The sequence below is a fragment of the Notamacropus eugenii genome, chromosome 1, assembly GCF_028372415.1.
Source record: "Notamacropus eugenii isolate mMacEug1 chromosome 1, mMacEug1.pri_v2, whole genome shotgun sequence".
In the NCBI taxonomy this organism is placed as follows: domain Eukaryota; kingdom Metazoa; phylum Chordata; class Mammalia; order Diprotodontia; family Macropodidae; genus Notamacropus; species Notamacropus eugenii.
In genome coordinates this window covers 295,840,058-295,858,896 of record NC_092872.1, presented here as the reverse complement: position 1 = coordinate 295,858,896, position 18,839 = coordinate 295,840,058, and the positions used below count along the sequence as shown (strand labels likewise).

At 35.2% G+C, this 18,839-nt stretch overlaps 1 protein-coding gene across 6 annotated transcripts in view; it reads left to right on the top strand.

Moving 5' to 3' along the window:
- The window catches only part of PCNX1 (pecanex 1), a 242,677-nt gene that overhangs the window by 170,557 nt on the left and 53,281 nt on the right, over positions 1 to 18,839 (top strand). For all 6 annotated transcript variants that reach the window (XM_072629242.1, XM_072629241.1, XM_072629239.1 and 3 more), the window contains 8 exons: positions 1,042 to 1,134; positions 3,793 to 3,943; positions 6,459 to 6,600; positions 7,682 to 7,859; positions 10,054 to 10,162; positions 14,590 to 14,719; positions 15,339 to 15,397; positions 16,583 to 16,798. In XM_072629242.1, the coding sequence (XP_072485343.1) occupies positions 1,042 to 1,134; positions 3,793 to 3,943; positions 6,459 to 6,600; positions 7,682 to 7,859; positions 10,054 to 10,162; positions 14,590 to 14,719; positions 15,339 to 15,397; positions 16,583 to 16,798 (1,078 nt within the window). The remainder of the gene's footprint in view (positions 1 to 1,041; positions 1,135 to 3,792; positions 3,944 to 6,458; positions 6,601 to 7,681; positions 7,860 to 10,053; positions 10,163 to 14,589; positions 14,720 to 15,338; positions 15,398 to 16,582; positions 16,799 to 18,839) is intronic.

Below are 18,839 nucleotides of genomic sequence, written 5' to 3'. Positions count from 1 at the left end.
CCTAGTGACGAATACATATATCCTCCACATATGAGAAAGGGGAGAAAGGGCAGTCTTCTCTGATTGGTTGGTGATATTAGCTGCCTCAAATGGAGTGTTCTAATAGATGCTTGATGAATTGAATTTCAGCCCAAGAGACAGATTGTTGAAACGGCATCAGGAATTATAATTTAAACATTTATTTTTAGGTGAGAATGTAGTGAGAATATGGATCTTTTTCATAGTTACTAATTTCAGATAGCAGTAAGTACAAGTAATGTCATTGAATTTATGGCAAGAAAATTAATATACAAAAGCTCTCCCACTAGACACATCTGAATTGTGGAAATCTTCTGTCACCGTATTAACTCCATGTCTCTATCATATTTTTTTTGGTTATCATCAGTATAATAATACCTTATATGTAGGGTACCTGATCCTCCTTATAGCATGCATTCATTTATGTTATTTTTTATCTGTGTACTTTTCATGTTTTTAGTCTTTGAGTTCCATAGCCTTATTGCCTACATTTTTCCTCACACTTTGCTGCATTTTTGCACAGTTAGAATAGTAACTATCCAGAAAGCACATACAAGTTCAGCCTATAAAGTAGAAAAGAATTGTTCAGTGCCTGCTGTGGACCAGCTTCATTATTTTTCCTTTTGCTCTGTAGTGGCATTTTTAGAAATAAATACTAGGCTTATGCAATGTACTCTCTCTCTTTTTTTCCCCTATGGAGAAAGAAAATACCTGATCTAAGTGGAAAGAATCTCTATTTCACAAAGTTTTCATTTATTTGTTAGGTCTGTTGGTAAACATGAAAAACTGAATAAGTCATTAACTTCTCCATTTTTTTCATTTGTGTTTTAAAAACTAAACCAAAATGGTTGAAGGAAAAGGTTTATTTGCTGTAATTATTGTGAATGAGGAAGAAATTAGAATAGAGGAAAGTAACCATGCAAAAATCCCTAAATTTCATGGTTTTGACTGCGATTATGTAGGAAAGCAAGCATTTTTAAAATTCAGATTAATTCATTTTAATGTTTCTATTTTATTCTATAGAGTGAACGGTTACAATCTGACCTCATAGTTTGCATAGTGATTGGTGTGCTGTATTTTGCAATTCATGTAAGCACAGTGTTCACAGTTTTACAGGTAAAGTATTAATCTTTCTCTTGAAAAAGAAACCGTACTAACTTCTTATTGTTGATTCATTTCTGATTTGATTTGATTTGTAATATTTCCTTGTTATATTGCAGTAGTTACTTAAAGAGGAAGTTGTATACATATCCAATTTTTAGTCTGAATGTGTAGACTGACATTTGATTTCATTTGAATGTAACCATATATGTGTATATATGCCTACACATTCTCACAAGCCTATTTCTAAACATATATCTATATGAATTAGTAACATGTTCAACAGTTCAGCAGATAAAAGAAAAGTCTTCTTCATGCCTAATCTAATCCAATCTAATAAGCAATTATTAAGCATCTACCATATGCAAAGCACAAGGGATACGAAGATAAAACAGACCCTCAATGAATTTTTCTTTAATTGAGGAGATACAGATAGATAAGAAATACATGATTACTTGAGAAGGGAGAGAGCATAAAACTACGGGCTTTTAGGTATTGCTTCCTATAGTATGTGGTACAAGATGAGCCTTGAAGGAAGAGAGGAATTCTTTTAGGTGGAGATGGGGAAACAATATGTTCTAGGCATGGGAGACCGACAGCCTGTGCAAACATACAGGTATAGGAGATAGAATGCTGAGTTGAGAAAATAGCAATTAGTCAAGTCTGATTGGAATTTGGAGTATGTAAAAAGGAGTTATGTGAAAGAAATCTGATAATCTGTGGAGATTTTTAAATGCCACAGGAGTTTGAGTCTTTTCTTGGTAGTAGTAGGAAGCCACAGAAGGTAGAGGAGCAGGAGGGTGATGTGGTCAAACTTGTACTTTAGAAATGTTATTTTTTCAGCTATGTGGAGGCTAAATTAGAAATGTACGAGACTAGGTGCAGGGAGACCAATTAGTCTTTTTCAGTTATTCCATGTGATTTATAATGGAAACCTGAACTAGTGTTACACCTTTTGAATGATTAAAGGTAGTAGATGCAAAAAAATGTGGAATGTGAATTGGCAAGAGTTGACAACTGAGTTATTGGAGGAGTGAAAGGGAGAGAAGGACTGAGGAATTGTCCCTAGGTTAAAAGGATAGTAGTGTTTTCAATAATACTAAAAAACTTTGTGGTTGGATATTAATTTAGGAAGAAAGATTAATTCCATTTTCAGTGTTTTGGATTTCAGATGCCATGAGGACATTTAGTTTGAGATATATCATGAATAGTGTTCAAGAGCAATACCAAGGCTAGGTATCTAATTCTGGGATGCACCATAAAGAGGTGAAAATTGCATCCATGAGATGTGATAATGTCATCCAGAAAAAGCTGTATTGAAATATAAAAAGAAGCCTAGGACAGAACCTTTGGGGATACCAGGGTTTGGGTGTGGGATATGGATGAGAATCCAGTAAAAGAGACCTAGAAGGAGCCAATTAGACATGCAGGAGGAAACATAGAAGAGAGAACAGTCACAGTAAACTATTAAGAAGAGTGCCTAAGAAGGGAGACTTGTTGCCAGTGTAAATTACTTAAGGAAGCTCCCAATAGATTTTGCATTTAAGAGACTATTTATAACCTTAGAGAGCTATTTGAATGATATTGTGAGCTTTGGATCCAGATTACAAGGGTTTGAGAAGTGAATGAGCATGAGGAAAGGGGGGCTCTTCCTAGTAATTTGTCAGGAAGAAGAAAAAGAGATACAGAGCAGTGACTTAAGGTGGAGTGCAGTGAGGGTTTTTTAAGACTGGCAAAAGTTTGGGTATGTTAGTGAGTGGTAGAAAAGGAACCATTGCATGTTGAGAAATTGAAAATTATGTAGAGAGGAAATCAACAAAAACACAAGCTTCTAGAAGAAACTGAAATGAATGAAATCAAACACATAAGTAGAAAAGAGGATCTTGGCAAACAGAAGGGCCACATCTTCATTAATGAGAATAGCAAAGGAAAGAATGCAAGATGATATTATGAAAAGTTTAAAAATATGGGATAGGAGATGAAATGTCTGTCTTCTATTTTCTTAGTAAAGTAAGAAGTGAGGTCCTCTGCTGAGAGATAGAGAAGGAAGCTTTAGGAGAGAAGAGAATGATTGGAACAGCTCCTGTAGGAGAGTGTAATAGAGATTCAGTTAGAAATACAAGGATTTTTGAGAACCCAAATGAGTTAGAAAATAGAAATTTTTGGTGGACTCTGTCAGTAGGATTGTGTTACTTCCTTCAGCAGCATGCAGCAGGATATGTCCACTTGGTCTGGTTATTTAAAAGTATCATCTCTCTATTGCTAGCTGACAACAACTTTGAGGGTCAAAGTAATTTAATAAATGACTCTGAAAGCCACAGAACATGTTGATAGAATAGCACCATTTACCCCCAGTTTTCTCTCCTAGCCATATCAGCAATACTTGAAGACACTATTTTTTTCACCCCAAAGGAAGCCATATTGATTGTAAATATTCATGGTATATTGGCTTATCTTTTACTTCCATAAATGATTTGAACTAAAAAAAAAAAAAAAGAAAGAAATAGTAAGGCTAGAGTTGACCTAATAATAGTCTATTACCAAGCCTGTATTTGTATCATCTTTGTTATATGGGAAATCAAATTAAAAGAAATGACAAGTTAATTGTGAATTTAGTCTTTGTCTCAAAAGTATTTACTTATTTCTTTTTTTTCAACTTTGCTTTTTCTTTAGCCTGCCCTGAAGTATGTTCTCTATACCTTGGTGGGCTCAGTAGGCTTTTTAACACATTACATGCTGCCTCAGGTCCGGAAGCAGCTACCTTGGCACTGTTTCTCTCACCCACTGTTGAAAACCAAGGAATATTACCAATTTGAAGTTCGAAGTAAGTAGTATTATTAACACATTCATTTTTAATTGAAAAAAAATGCCATTCAGCTTTACAATTAGTTGTGAAAATCATTTTACCACCTACCTGATTTCCTTTGGTGTAATTCTATAGTCAACAAACTTTTCTAGAGAGCAAATTACTCATTGTTTGGAAGCTAATTATCTTTCCAGGAATCAGGCATTGCAAATTCTATTCAGTTGGGGCCCTTATATTTTCAAAGATTTAGTAGTCTTGAATTCTTAGCTAAGTTGACTAAGTTAATTGGACCATTACCCCAGATTTAATCTCTTTTCACGTTGGCTAGTTTTGCCCAGAGCATCAGCTCTCTGCCATGAGTAACATTGTCCATCCATTTCATAACATTTACCATGGTGTCTAACATGGTGCACATCATCACCATTCCTAGAAAAATAATTCAAAAGCAAATATCCTACAGAAGATAGTTCACCACCATCACGGTGATCACATACAAACAGCAGTGTGCTTATCTATCGTGCACTTCATGTTCAGAAGGTGAGCAGTTTTTGTTGAGAACTTTTACTTATAGTATTAATAGCATATAGTTACATAGTTGTCTAATTTTCAGAATGTTTGTCATGCATTATCACTTTTGTTCCTAAACATCCTGAAACTTGGAGAAAAATAATAAAAATGGAAAAGGACCCATATGTACAAATATATTTGTAGCAGCTCTTTTTGTGGTGGCCAAGAATTGGAATTTGAGGGGATGCCCATCAACTGGAGAATGGCTGAGCAAGTTGTGGTATATGAATATAATGGAATACTATTGTGCCATAAGAAATGATGAGCAGGCAGACTTCAGAAAAACCTGGAAAGATTTACATGAACTGATACTGAATGAAGTGAACAGAACCAGGAGAACGTATACAATAACAGCAACAATGTACGATGACCAACTTTGATAGTTTTAGCTCTTCTCAGCAGTGCAGTCATCTATGACAGTTCCAAAAGACTCAAGATGGAAAATGCTGTCCACATCCAGCAAAAGAGCTGTGGAGTCTGATTGCAGATGGAAGCATACTGTTTTCTTTTTTTTTCCCTTTCTCGTTTTCCCATTTTGTTCTGATTCTTCTTTCACAACATGACTAATGGGGAAATATGTTTTTAAAAAGGACTATTGTTAACCACATAACTTTCTGACTCTTAAGCTTTTGAGGGGACATTTGTTGCTTTCTGAAAACTTCTCACTTAGCATGCTTTTTTTTAGTTTATCATCTTAGTAGCAACATTATATTGATAGCACTTTACAGTGCTTAATTTTTAATGGTAATTTTCCTGGCTGTGATATTTTATCACACTAACTGTACTTATTTTGTTGACTTGTTAAAAAAACTGTAGTCAAAATTGGTGTTTTTTATCTTTTAGAAAATGCTATTGAATCAAACAATAGAATGAAAATATTTCACACACTCAAGAGCTTATTAAAACATAGTGACATTTTCATTAACTTAGGCATTTCAGATTAAAATTCATTTTGCCTTGGAAATTTTCTTCAATGAAACAAATGTTTGAGACATTTGAAAATAGTTGCATTGTGAATAGTGGTTTTTGAAGATATGTGGAATCCTACACCATTTTCAGAGCAATACTTCAGGTGCTGAAGTGTCTTTTCCACATATACATGCATGTCTGCTTACATATATCTGGGTACAATTAGGAAGCAAATGTGGGTCATTTTCTTTTTGGTAAAAATCTGTGAAAGTTAAAGTAATTTCTTATGAATATTAATCATAGCAGCACAAAAACCTCATGACTTTTTATATCTTTAGTGGGTATAATGAATTAAATTCACAAAAATCTTAAAAGTATAATTTGATTTGTAATTGACTTGAATTAATTACTTCTGTTAGATCTTTGATTTTAGGTATGCTAGTATTCCCTTAATAAAGCAGATCACAACTTCCCAGTGCCCTACTCTATGGCCAAAGCTAGTTCTTCACCAGGTGATCAGACATTGGTCTTTACAGACCTTGAATTTATTTTTCCATTTATTGTTCTTTTGGTAAAATTTTCCCTCTTCTTCAGAATAGGTGGGTGTGATGTATGCATTGGTGTACCTTTCCTACCTTAAATAGGCTGGTGCTAAATAGACATAATATCTGTCTGTCTCTGGGCACATTCCCTGAAACTTTTCCAATGTAACCTCAAAGGTTTACATTGTGCTAGTGTAGCCTTCAAAACTCTAGCTTTACCTTCTGACTTGGGATAAGTTAATCAAAATTAAACTTCAATGAAGAAAGTGGGCTATAATCTTTAATAATAATATAACCTTTAATAATAAACTTTAATCTTGTAGGTACCAGTTGTTGATTTCACAGATCACTTAAAAAGCTGATAATGAATTAAGTATGAATTACTGAATTTCATATGTATTTTGTTTGCATTAACCTTGAATTGCTGTTTGAATAGTGTAAATTTCCCTTTCTTATCCAGTGACCAAATTATCTATACTTCCAAAATGACAGATATCCTTTTGTTACCCTGTTAGATGCAGCCCATATTATGTGGTTTGAGAAACTTCATGTATGGCTTATTTTTGTGGAGAAGAATGTTATCTACCCATTGATTGTTCTTAATGAGCTGAGTAGCAGTGCAAAGACTATTGCTAGTCCTAAGAAACTGGATACTGAGTAAGTATAAAAGTCTTTTAATACTAGACTGCCCTATCAAGATCTGTTGTAGGTAAAATTTTGAAGTAACAAGTAAACAAATACTTACTGATTTCCTATTGTGTGCTAGATACCATCATAGCTTAAAAGTTTTTAAAAATGGCTTTGTTTTTCTTCCTTTTTCAATTCTGCTTTTCACTTCCTGATCCAGATAGCCTTACTGTTCTCCTTATAGCACTATAATTGTTTTTAAAAATAAATGTTCCAAATGAGCAAACCACTACTGTTGGTTATTATTCTTGAAACATTTTTTCTCCCTTTAAAAAAAATTTACAGATACCCTCCCTCCAACCTATCCCCTCTTTTTTCTATTCATACTGCCACTAGCCCAGTTTAGGCCCTTAGCACTTCTAGCCTGGACTATTTGCCTCCTAACTGACTTCTTTGTCCTTTATCGCTTCCTTCTCTAAGCCATTGCAGCTGACAAAAATGATCTTTCTAAGGTAGAAGTCTGTCCGTGTCATTCTGCTGCTCAAAAATTATTGCCTCTGTATTAAACAATAGACTTCAGCTCAGCATTGCAATTCTAGTTCCACAGTCTGGTTTCTCTATCCTATCCTAGTGTGACTTTACAGTGCTGCAATGCTGCTGTATTCATCTGTACTACATTCCAGCCAAACTGGACCATAAGTTGTTCCTTGAACTTAGTGTTCCTTCTTCCATCTCTGTGCATCCATAAAGGCCATTTCCTATGCCTGAAATTCACTCTTTCTAGAATTCTTTTCCTAACAGTATCTAGCACATTGTAGATACTTAATGAAAGTTTATTTTGAATGAATTGAATGAATGAAAAGCTCTGCATGTTGCTTAATATTTTTTAGTAGTTAGGCTGCTTTAGGATTTGACCTAAGTGGACTAGGAAATTTCATAACATGTAAAATCCAAGAATATCATTTGAATTAACCAAGAGAAAATCATTTGTATTTCATCCAGAAGTTAAAAGCCAAGTAAATTAAGCATTTTAAGAGTGGTAATTAGTTTGCATTTATCAGATTTGTCACATAGTCAGCAGCTGATGGATTTTGCTTTTATTCTATTATAGGTTAGGTGCTTTAATGATCACCATTGCTGGTTTGAAGTTGCTACGTTCCTCTTTCAGCAGCCCAACTTGTCAGTATGTCACCGTCATCTTCACTGTGCTCTTTTTCAAATTTGACTATGAGGCTTTGTCAGAGACAATGTTATTAGATCTCTTCTTCATGTCCATATTCTTCAACAAGGTAACTCAGCATTGAAAGTTTTGTCCTCAGCTTTAGAAAATGAAAATTACAAAGGAATACTCAAAATTTGGCTTGACCCTACTTCCCAGCAACAAATTGGTTTTCTCAGTGTTAAAGGTAGAAGAAAAATGTAAGGTATAGTCCCTGCTAGGGAGATTATGTTCTTCTCTAAATGCTGAACTGTGATATTTACTAATAAATGCAGAAGAATTTTAGAAAAGAAAAAAATAGTTTGGTCTAGAGTAATCCAAAAAGGCTTACTAAAAGAGGCAGAACTTGAATTAGGCCCTGAAGAGTAAGGGGTATTTATGCACAGAGAGAAAAGATGATTGGATAGTCCAAATTGCTTTGGAGGTGAGGTAGGCAAGGACAGGCAAGAAGAGTAAGCAAAAACATATACGCAGAAATGAGTGCAGTGTATAAGGTGGGAAGAGAGGGAGTCAGTCGTGTTGAAACACATCATTATGGTTTGGAGAAGAGTTGTAATCAAGGTTGGATAAGTAGAGGGTTCTTGATTATAGAAGGCCTTGAAAACCAGATAGACGTTGATACCTTAGATTCTTAAGGTAAGTGAGAAGATGAAAGTTACATTTTGGGCAGATCAGTCACAGAATGTAGAATGAATCTGAATAGTAGAAGATCCTGGAGGCAGGAGAACAGTTAGAAAGTTATTGTGATCTGTTTGCTATTTTTCTTTATAGTCATTTGAGGTTGAGGGCAGTGTTAGCAATAAAACTGTAGAAGAAATTCAACATTTCCCTTCTTAAAAGTGCTAAAGAAGGGGGACAGAGATGGGGACCTGTTTTCATTCTAATAAGCAATGCTAAGTGAGAAACTCCCTCTGCTAATGTAAGTTAGCCCCTCATCTGCAACTTATATCTTAGGAATGTGCCCAAAGCACTGAGAAGTTAAGTAACTGATTGAAGGTCACACAGCCATTATTTGTCAAAGAGGAAGCATAAACTCTCAGGTCTTTCTTGCCTTTGAAGATAGCTCTCTATCCTCTACTTAATCTGACCACCGTTGCTATGAAAGTTTACCAGTTTCATTATTATGATCATCAGCACTTTACCTCTCGAGTTGTTTGCACAATGTGAGATTTTACCACATCAACTACTGTTCTTGAGTTTTATCCTTTTTATTTCCTCTCCTGAAGAACAGGGAAATGATCAGAATAGAAATGAACAGTGGAACAGAGAAGCATTTCTAACATACTGAGAATTAACAGAAGGAGCATATGACTGCTCCTAAAATGTAAATTTTAGATTAAATTTAACATTTAAATTAAATTTTAGATTGTAATCCTTTAGATTAAAGTTAGACATTATCTTACTCATCTGTGTGAAAATAAAGTTAAAGGGGGACAGACATTCAAACAAAAAATCCACAGTTCCAGTATCATGCCTTTTTTGTTTGAAGAAGATTATCTTCTTAACCTATAGTCACTAGGTAGAACGGGTCTATGAATATGATGTTAATAATAATGACTAACATTTATATAGCATGTGGGCTTCTTGCCAGACATTGTGCTAAGTGCTTTACATTTGGTCCTCACCACAACCATGAGAAGTGCTATTATTATCTCCATTTTACAGTTGAGGAAGTTGAGGCAGATTAAGTGACTTGCCCAGGATCACACAACTAGGAAATTTCTGAGGCTGAATTTGAACTCCAGTCTTCCTGACTCCAGGATAGATGCTTTATCCACAGTACCACCAGGACCCTTAGCAGCTGTGAATATGAGTTGTGGTAGAATATGAGTTTGTAGTCAAAGAGCTAATGAAAATATTTGCTATTAATATACTTTTTGTTATTCTGAGAAAAATACCCACATAAGTTAGTTATTTTAAAAGAATCGCCTGATTCCTAAAGTATTTGTGCACTTTGCTTCTTCTACAGAGTTCTACCAGCCCCATTCCCCTTGGCACCTAACTGCAGTGCCACTAAAAGGCATCAAAGTGAACCAAAGTCAAATTCATACCCATAAAATAGGTCATGGATAATGATCCTTATTTTTAAAAATGTACTGAAGTCTTAGAAGACATAAAATTTCTAACTGCTGACTCAAATATCAAAAGACCTGCCAATTTCCTGTTAAGAAAGATATTATAGTCTCTTTTAATTTCTTAAATTACAAGTAATTGTGATAATAAGACTTTCTTACTAATTTTTCATTTCTGTTCTTTTCTTGCAGCTTTGGGAACTTCTATATAAGTTGCGGTTTGTGTATACTTATATTGCACCATGGCAGATTACATGGGGCTCTGCTTTTCATGCTTTTGCCCAGCCTTTTGCTGTGCCTCGTATCCTTCTGTTTAAAACTTTGCAAAAGTACATTTACTTTTTTTTTTTTTGTAAGAAAGGCATTTTGTATATTGTTCACTATGGACGAAAGGAACCAACTAATGATCTAGCATTGCTTAGGTACCTGGACTAAGAACTGGACAAGGTGTTGGGAATACAAAGACAGAAATGAAATAGTTCTTATTTTCAGAGGTGCTTACAATGGGGAAGACATCTGGTACATATATCAATATATAGAGTAATAAATATATGTAGGATAAATAAAAAATTAATTTGTGGTAATTAATTTCAGGTTGTTAGGCTGGGAAGATTCATTAGCTAGTTGGAGAGCTCAAGGTAAAGATGGTGTTTTAATTAAATATTGAAGGAAGTGAGGAATGCCTTGAAGTGGAGATGAAGATGGAACCTATTCCATGGAAAGGGAAAGGGCCAGCCTATGGAAAGAAGTAGTGGAGTATTGTATGTAAGGAGCAAAGAGAGGACTGGGGAGTAAACTTGTCTTATATGTCACTAAAAACAATTGAGGCCATTCACTTGAGAGCCCTCCTTTCTCTTCATCCTTTTACCACTTTCTCTACCTTCACCACTTCTTCTTGCCAAAGCAAACCCTTCTACATTCACAAGAGATCCCTTTTCATCCTTTCTAGTATATTGCCTTCTCTGTGATCCCACTCTCATTATCTTCAGTACCTCCTGGTCTAGTGGCTATCTTTCTACTGCCTATAAACAGGCCCATATCTCCTCCATCTTCCAAAAACCCTCACTTGATCCATCCTTGCTAGCTGTCATTATATCCTGGCTTAACTTCTTGAGAAGCCTGTTTACAATCAGTGCTTCTTCCGTTTCCTTTCTCCTCACTCTCTTAACTGTCTTCAGTCAGGCTTCTGACTTCATCATTCAGCTGATAGTGCTCTCTTCAAAGTTGCCAGTAATCTCTTTAACTTCCAAATCCAATGGCCTTTTCTCAGTCCTCAGCCTTCTTGACCCCTTTGTGTGGGTCTTTGACATTTTACTTTCTTATCTCTAGGTTTTCATGATAATGCTGTTCTCCTAGCACCTTTCTGATCGTTCCTTCTCATTTTCCTTTGCTGGATCTCCATCTAGGTCAGCCTTGTTAACCATCACTGTCCCCTAAGGCTCTGTGTGGGTCCTCTTCTCTTCTGTACTGTTTATTTCAGTTACTATTTCAGTTGGTGATATAATCAGCTCCCATGAATTAGATTCTCATCCCTATGCTTTCAGATCTGCTTGTCCAGCCCTATGTTTTCCCTGACTTCTATTCCCACATCTTCACCTGCCAATTGGAGATCTCAAACTGGATGTCTTAGAGATTTTAAACTCAGTCCAAACCAAATTCCTTATCCTTTTTCCAAACCCTGTTTTCTTCCTACCTTTCTTATTACCATCAGAGGTACCACCATCTTTTGAGTCTGCCAGGTTTCCAATTTACATGTCATCCTCAATTCCTCATTCTTTCTGATTTCCCATATCTAATCTATTGATAAAAATTTTTTTAAAAATTTATCTTTGTTAAAGTCTCTTGCACCTTTCTGTCATCTGATAACTGCCACTACCCCGGTATAGACTCTTTATTATCTCCCACCTGAACTACTTCAGTAGTTTGCTGGTGGGTTTCCTTGCCACACTTCAGTCCATCCTCCACTCAGTGGTTAAGTTGGTCTTCCTAAGGGGCAATTCTAAATTTATCACCCTCCTATTCAGTCAACTCTAGTAGCAACCTATTGCCTCCAGGATCAAATGTAATATCCTCTGTTTTGCTTTTAAATCCCTCCATAACATTACCCTTTCCTGCCTTTCCAGTCCTCTTATACAACCCCACCTCCAGTCCCAACCTCCACCTCCCACCTCCATGTAATCTGCCACCCAGTGACACTGGCCTCCTTGCTATGCCTTGCACATGGTACTGTATCTTTCAACTCTGGACATTTCCATCTGTCTTCTATGCGTGAAACTGTGTTCTTCCTCTTCCACCTCCTAGCTTTCTTGATTTTCTTCAAGTCTCAGTTAAGTCTCGCCTTCTGCAAGAAGCTTTTCCCCAATCCCCATTTCTTCTACAGATTATCTCCAATTTATCCTGTGTATATATATTGTTTTTATCTAGTTGTTTGCTTTTGGCTCCTCCATTAAACAGTCTTTTGTACAGTGCCTGACATGAAAAGGTGCTTAATAATTGCTTTTTAACTGGAAAAGATAGGTTAGAGCCAGGTAGTAAAGAATTTTATAGAACAGAGGAATTTGTATTATATATTTTAAACCCTTGAGGCAACTGGGAACCACTGAAATTTTTTGAATAGGTAGTGATATGATCAGACTTTTGCTTTAGGAAAGCCACTTTGGCAGTTACGGGGAGGAACTTGATTCAGGAGACAATTATTTCAGGTTAAAAGTAGAGGGCATAAACTGAAGTGGTTAGTTACTTTAGGATAATGTCAAGACTGCAAACCTGGAAGTATTGGTGGGAAATTCAGAAAAGGAGTGGTTTTAGGGACAAAGATAATGAAGCAAAATAATACTTTTTTTCATAATTGTTGAGTTAATATCATCAGCATTCCAACATTTACACAGTTGACAACAGAAACACCTTTTCATCACAGATGCCTTAGGGCTCAGGAACATAGGCTTGACAGAATGTGTACAGACTTAGCATTTGTTCTATGATTATCATAACCATCACAGCTGAGAAGTGGAAAAGAATCATGGGAAAAGCATATGACAGCCTAAGAAAAGGCATTCATCTGAGGGAGCTAGGTCCATAGGATTTCTATGATGCTTGTGATTTGATAGTTAAAATCCCCACTGTCTATCCCCTATCGCCACTCCCTCTTCCACCTCCATCACATCAATTAGTAGGGATTTGATTTTGACCTGTAAAACTCTTATGGGTGATCTTGGATCACAAGGAGTTTTGCCATTACAGTGCTTTGCATCTCTTTCTCAACTGAGCACTGGCGTGAGTGGATATTTCCTTTTGGCACACATGTTCTCTCGTACTTTTGCTTCTGTGCCTTTTTTTTTTTTAAAAAAGCTAATCCTTATGCCTAGAATACTTTCTGCCTTCCTGTGTGTATCTCCCCTCTAATCATCCTTTGTACTTCTGTTTGTTCAAATTCTACTCAAATTTCAAAGCCTTGCTCAAATTCCAGCTCTTCCATGAAACATTCTTTTTTTCTGTAGTCAGAAATGATCTTTCTCTGCTATGAAGTTTCAGGTATTATTGAATTTTTATTAAAAAAACATTGTGCTACATTTAGAATTAGATCTATGAGAATCATATTTATATATTCACAAGCAATCTATAGCAAGAGTTTCTCAGGCTACTACAGTCACAAGAATTCAAAGACAGGTGAAAAAACTATATGTATGTACATATGTATCATATATGTTTTTGTACTTATAAAATTGTTTTAGAAGATTATTTTGGGTTAAGCAGCTATGATTATTGCAAAATAGATTTTATGTTGTCTTTAGGATCCTCTCAATTTTTATAGGATTAGATATAGTGTATTGTCTCAAGATCCTCTGGATTTACAGTTTTAATTGCTTTAAGTTCTGGAACAAGCAGCTGCTGATTTCTGGAGGAGTAACCTCTCACCAACCCCATCCCCACTCCTTGACCTCTCTCATTTCTGATGCACATACACACTTTACTTGGTAAAGTTTGATCCTGGTTTGATTTTGCTTTCATAGTACTTTGTACCTTTCTAATGTACTGAAAACCTTTTACTTTTATTAAAGTTTTTTGTTTACTTGTCTTATTTGTATTATTTTTGAGCATAGTGCACATCTATATCCTCTTTAGTGCCTACCACGTAGTAAGTGTTTGATAATGTTTACTGAATTCCAAGATTTTTTTTCTAAATTTCCCCAAATTCTTTTGTGAATAAAAGTAAAAACTAGCAGTAATATAAAACAGATAAGAGTATTTTGATATTTTATACATTTTAATTATGAATATTGGGAATCTTTATTGGATAGAAAAAAAAATCACATTTTTCAGCCTCAGAAAAATCTAGTTCAAACTTATCGTTTACTCACTTGTTATCTTGCTTGTTGGCTTTTCTTCAAATGCCTTCTCCTATCTATTGAAATCCATGGTTGGGGGCCACCATTATCAAGACAATCTCATTTGGGAGTTTATTCTGTCATTTGTCTCTAGAAGTTTCTTTAGTAAGAGTAGTATAGTACAAATTATTATTATGACTAAGATGTATGAATTAAGTTGAGAAATATACTCTGCCATTCAAGCTACCCTCAACCTACTCCTTTATCCCTTTGTTTAAAGAATTCATTTACCTAATCATAAAAACCAAAATGCGTTTGTAAGAAATCTGTTTTCCCTTCCATCTTTATAGGGCTACTGTCTGATTCAAATAAATGTTATCTTCTTTAACCAGTTTTCCCACAGATTCAGCCATGTTGTTTGTCCAGGCTGCTCTGTCTGCCTTCTTCTCTACACCACTAAACCCCTTTTTGGGAAGTGCAATATTCATCACTTCATATGTTCGACCGGTCAAATTCTGGGAGAGAGACTATAAGTGAGCAAAATTTAGAAGCCTTTTAAAAATTATTTTTAATAATGAACACTTATATTAATATTATAATCATTTAGAGAACAAAGTAATTTTTATGGAGTTTGGTCTTTTTCTTTCTCCTTTAAACCTACAGCATTTTTTGCCTGGTGTTAACTATATTTGTATTCTGTTCCTTTCCTATGGGCAGCATTGTTAGGGTGGTACTTTTTGCAGGAAGGGACATGTTTTTTGCCAATAGTACAGATGTGTTTAGGGGCAGAAGGTCATAAATCTAGAATTGGAAAGGAGTCTCAGAGGCTATTTAAAATTGAGGCCCAGGATGTTATTTGACTTGTTCCATGTTACTAAGGTAGTAAACAGCAGAGGTTGAATGTAAACTTTTACACTGAACAACCATTAAAAGTTTCCAAAGTAATAACTAGCAAGGTACAAAGGCTTTACCCTTCATGTTATATCAGTAAACAGATTTAAACTGATAATCCATAGTAGTTATTGAACAGAGATAAAAATCATTTTCTCCTTCTGCTTAATGTCTACTGTTCATAGCAGAATGGGATGTTAGCTAGGCAGGTAATAGACCTTCATTAGTCCTGTTAAGAATATTTTGTTTTATTTTTTTCAGCACAAAGCGTGTGGATCATTCAAACACCAGATTGGCTTCTCAGCTTGATAGAAATCCAGGTAATATCACTAATTTCTCATTGAAACTAATGAATTTTGTATATCTCAGATAGAAAGTAAATCATTTTAGGAAACTAAATAGATGATGATGATGATGATGATGATGATAAGACTGGATCTCCTTATGTTTTATAGGCTGGAAAGGCAGTAGCCACTCATGGACCTAAACTCACTACTGATTTTCATTAACCTGCTCCATTTCTGAAATGGGCCCATTTACCCTTGTTTAGACAGCATGGTGTACCCGCATTCTGGGGGAGGCTTACAATATTGGTGCTGGATTTAGCGTGGAGAGCCAGTTGACTTTAGTCCTACTGCAGCTCAGAACTCCTGAGCTCAACTGATCCAAAAGCCTCACACTTCTCCTTTGCAAAGATTAATGGTGTGAGCCTCCATGCCTGGCCTACTTAATCAATTACTTTTATTCTTCTTTTATTTAAAAAATCCCATCCTCTTTTATATTTCTTTGTGAAAGAAAATAATACTCATAGGAAGACTCTTTTCTTTGAGAAATGAATAGTTACACTTAAGTTCACTTTCTTTCATCAGAGCCCAAAACTGCAGAATTCATCTCTGGATCCAAGTCCATTTTTTGTCCTTTTCCTTTTATCATAAATCATGTCTATTTTAAACCTCTAAATATTTTATTTAACTCCTTTCCTAGCTTGTTTGGGGTTTTATGGCGTATTTTAATAATTCTTTATTTTGTTCTTTCCTAAGAAGGGTCTTTCCCATCCTGGTAGTGTGGAAATGTTATTAAAAGACTTTTGCCATTTTACATTTATTTCATATTTGTAACAATTTTTTTAAACATTGATCAGAGCAACATACTGTGTATTAGTCAGGAAATTTAAGTGGATAAATGTGAAAGAACTTTACCTGAACATTTTTAATTTTCCTTTTTATAAAAATGACTACACGTTGATACTATGTGAATTGTGAGTAGATAGTGTCAAAACATGAGAGGAAATTAAGAAATTAAGAGAGGGTAAGAAAGTAAATTGTAGGCTAAAGTAAAATTAGGAATTATAAATGCATAAAATGGATTTCTCTTGTCAAAAAACAATCAGATAACAACCTTCATTGGAAGTGAGTTTATTTTTAATATATAAAGCACTATTATTTCACTTAGGCAGTAAAAAGCAGTGAGAGTTAAGATTTGTTTTTATTTTTTAATCCCCACAGGATCAGATGACAACAATCTGAATTCCATCTTTTATGAGCATTTAACCCGTTCCTTACAGCATAGTCTGTGTGGAGATTTGCTGCTTGGGAGATGGGGAAACTACAGTACTGGGGACTGTTTCATTCTTGCTTCTGATTATCTCAACGCATTGGTACATCTTATAGAGATAGGCAATGGTCTTGTCACTTTCCAGCTAAGAGGACTTGAATTTAGAGGTAAGGTGCTTATTACTTTGTTTCTGAAGTTGTACATGTTGATGATTTATATGTTTTATTTGTTGATAACCTTAATCCCAAAGTAGATGTTAACATAAAATTACACCATACATTTTTGGAATGGAATAAAGGAAAATCAGGATATTAAATTTTGTTCCATTTCTTATTTAGAATATAGTCAGAAGCTATTCCTTGTATATGAAGATGATGCTATTAATGTGCCATGAGTAGTTTTAAGTTATTTTTCCTGGCCTTGTGGTTGATTTGTGCTTATTCAGGTGTAAGTTTCAGATATGAAATACATTTTAAAAGTATATAATAGAAATTCATTACTGGAGTGATGCAAGACACAAGAATAGCTTCCCTATACTAATGATTCATGGTCTAGCTCTCTAATACTTCATGCATGGGAGGATATTGATTTGATTTGTCATATATTCAAAACTGGGGAAAATTTCCCAACTTTCAAATGATGGTTTTCTTCTTTTTCTATATTCTTATAGGCATTACACTCATTTTAGGAGCTTTGGTTCTCTGTACTATGTGAATTTTTCCCTTATTTCTCTAAGACTGATACATAAATTCTCGGTTCATCTGTCATTGTCAGAAGTTAGAATCAGATAATTATGGAACTAGAAATGACTTTAGGGAACATCTAATGCAGCTTTTATATTTCATATTTCATTAGGAAACTGAAGTGCAGAAATATTGAATGAATGAAAAAGTCTTTTAAACTGCTTACTGTGTGCCAAGAACTACGTTAAGTGCTGGAGATACAAATATAAAAGGAGAGATAGACCTCTCAAGGAACGCTCATTATACTTAAGGGAACCAGCACATGTAAGAAAGTTCAGAAGGTCTGGAAGACCCAAAGGTTCAGGTTCAAGGTTAAGGACAAGACATAGGGATCCTTACAGTACATCAGCAGGTTACATGGCAGTTCCCAGGGATCTGAAAAATATATCTCATCAGAACAATCATTAAGAACTGGTGGCTCTCCATTTTACCAAAAGGATTGTAGTAGGCATTATAAAACACTTATTTGTCTATCATTAGAACTTCCTTGAAACTCTCAAATAATACTGTTCATTTGAATAGTTACTGGAATATTTAAAAAGAAATTTTACCTTAGAAATAAAATTTGGGAATTGGCCGTGGAATATATTCAATTAGAATTTTTTTATTAGTTTTTTGAAAAGAGAGGTTCTCAGAAATAAAAAAGTAGTAGTGCATCAGTCCATTATGTGTAAAGTATTTTTCTTGTCTAGATCTATAATTTTATTGGTTCAAGGGACCTCCCCTAGATGGAAACTGTTAGCAAAACAACTGTTTTAATTTATAGACCCATCAAATTATCTGGAGAACTGGCATAAGTTCATAACCTTAGGGTCACAGTGATACACACATGCAAATACACATATACATATAAACACATACATTTGCATGTGTATGGGGAGAGAAGCAGCAGGGAGTGGTGTGAGTAGCAATCTGCTGGAGAATACAGGAAAGGATGGGATCAAGGGTACATGTAGAGGAGTTTGCTTTGGTAAGAAGGGTCACCTTTTTATTAGAATCTGTAGTGAAGGAAGAAATAATGGGGAATGATGTGAAAAGACAAAAGGAGAAGAGGAAACTTTTGTCAGATGATCATAATTTTGAGAATGAATCTAGGTCCTCAGCTGAGAAGGTGTGAGACTCTCTGGAGGCTGGAGGAGAGGTGGTAAGGTTTGGAATAGCCACAGTGTTCAGTAAGGTAGGAGTAGAAAGATTGTCGTATTATCACGAGGGCCCCGTTTAGAAGACAACATAAATTTGTATACAGTCAGCAGTTTCCTGACTTTCTTCAGTTATAGTGAACATGGGCAAAGAAAGGTGGATGATTAGGTATTGACAAGTTCCAGTGACAGGACAAAGGAACAAGGATGTTAAGAGCAGAGAATTGTGTAGAGTTAAACTGTTTTTTCAAGAAGTCAAAGGAGCAAGGGTTGGTGCCAAGATGGCAGAGTAACAGCACACACTTTCTAGAGTGCTGCCCCGAAGC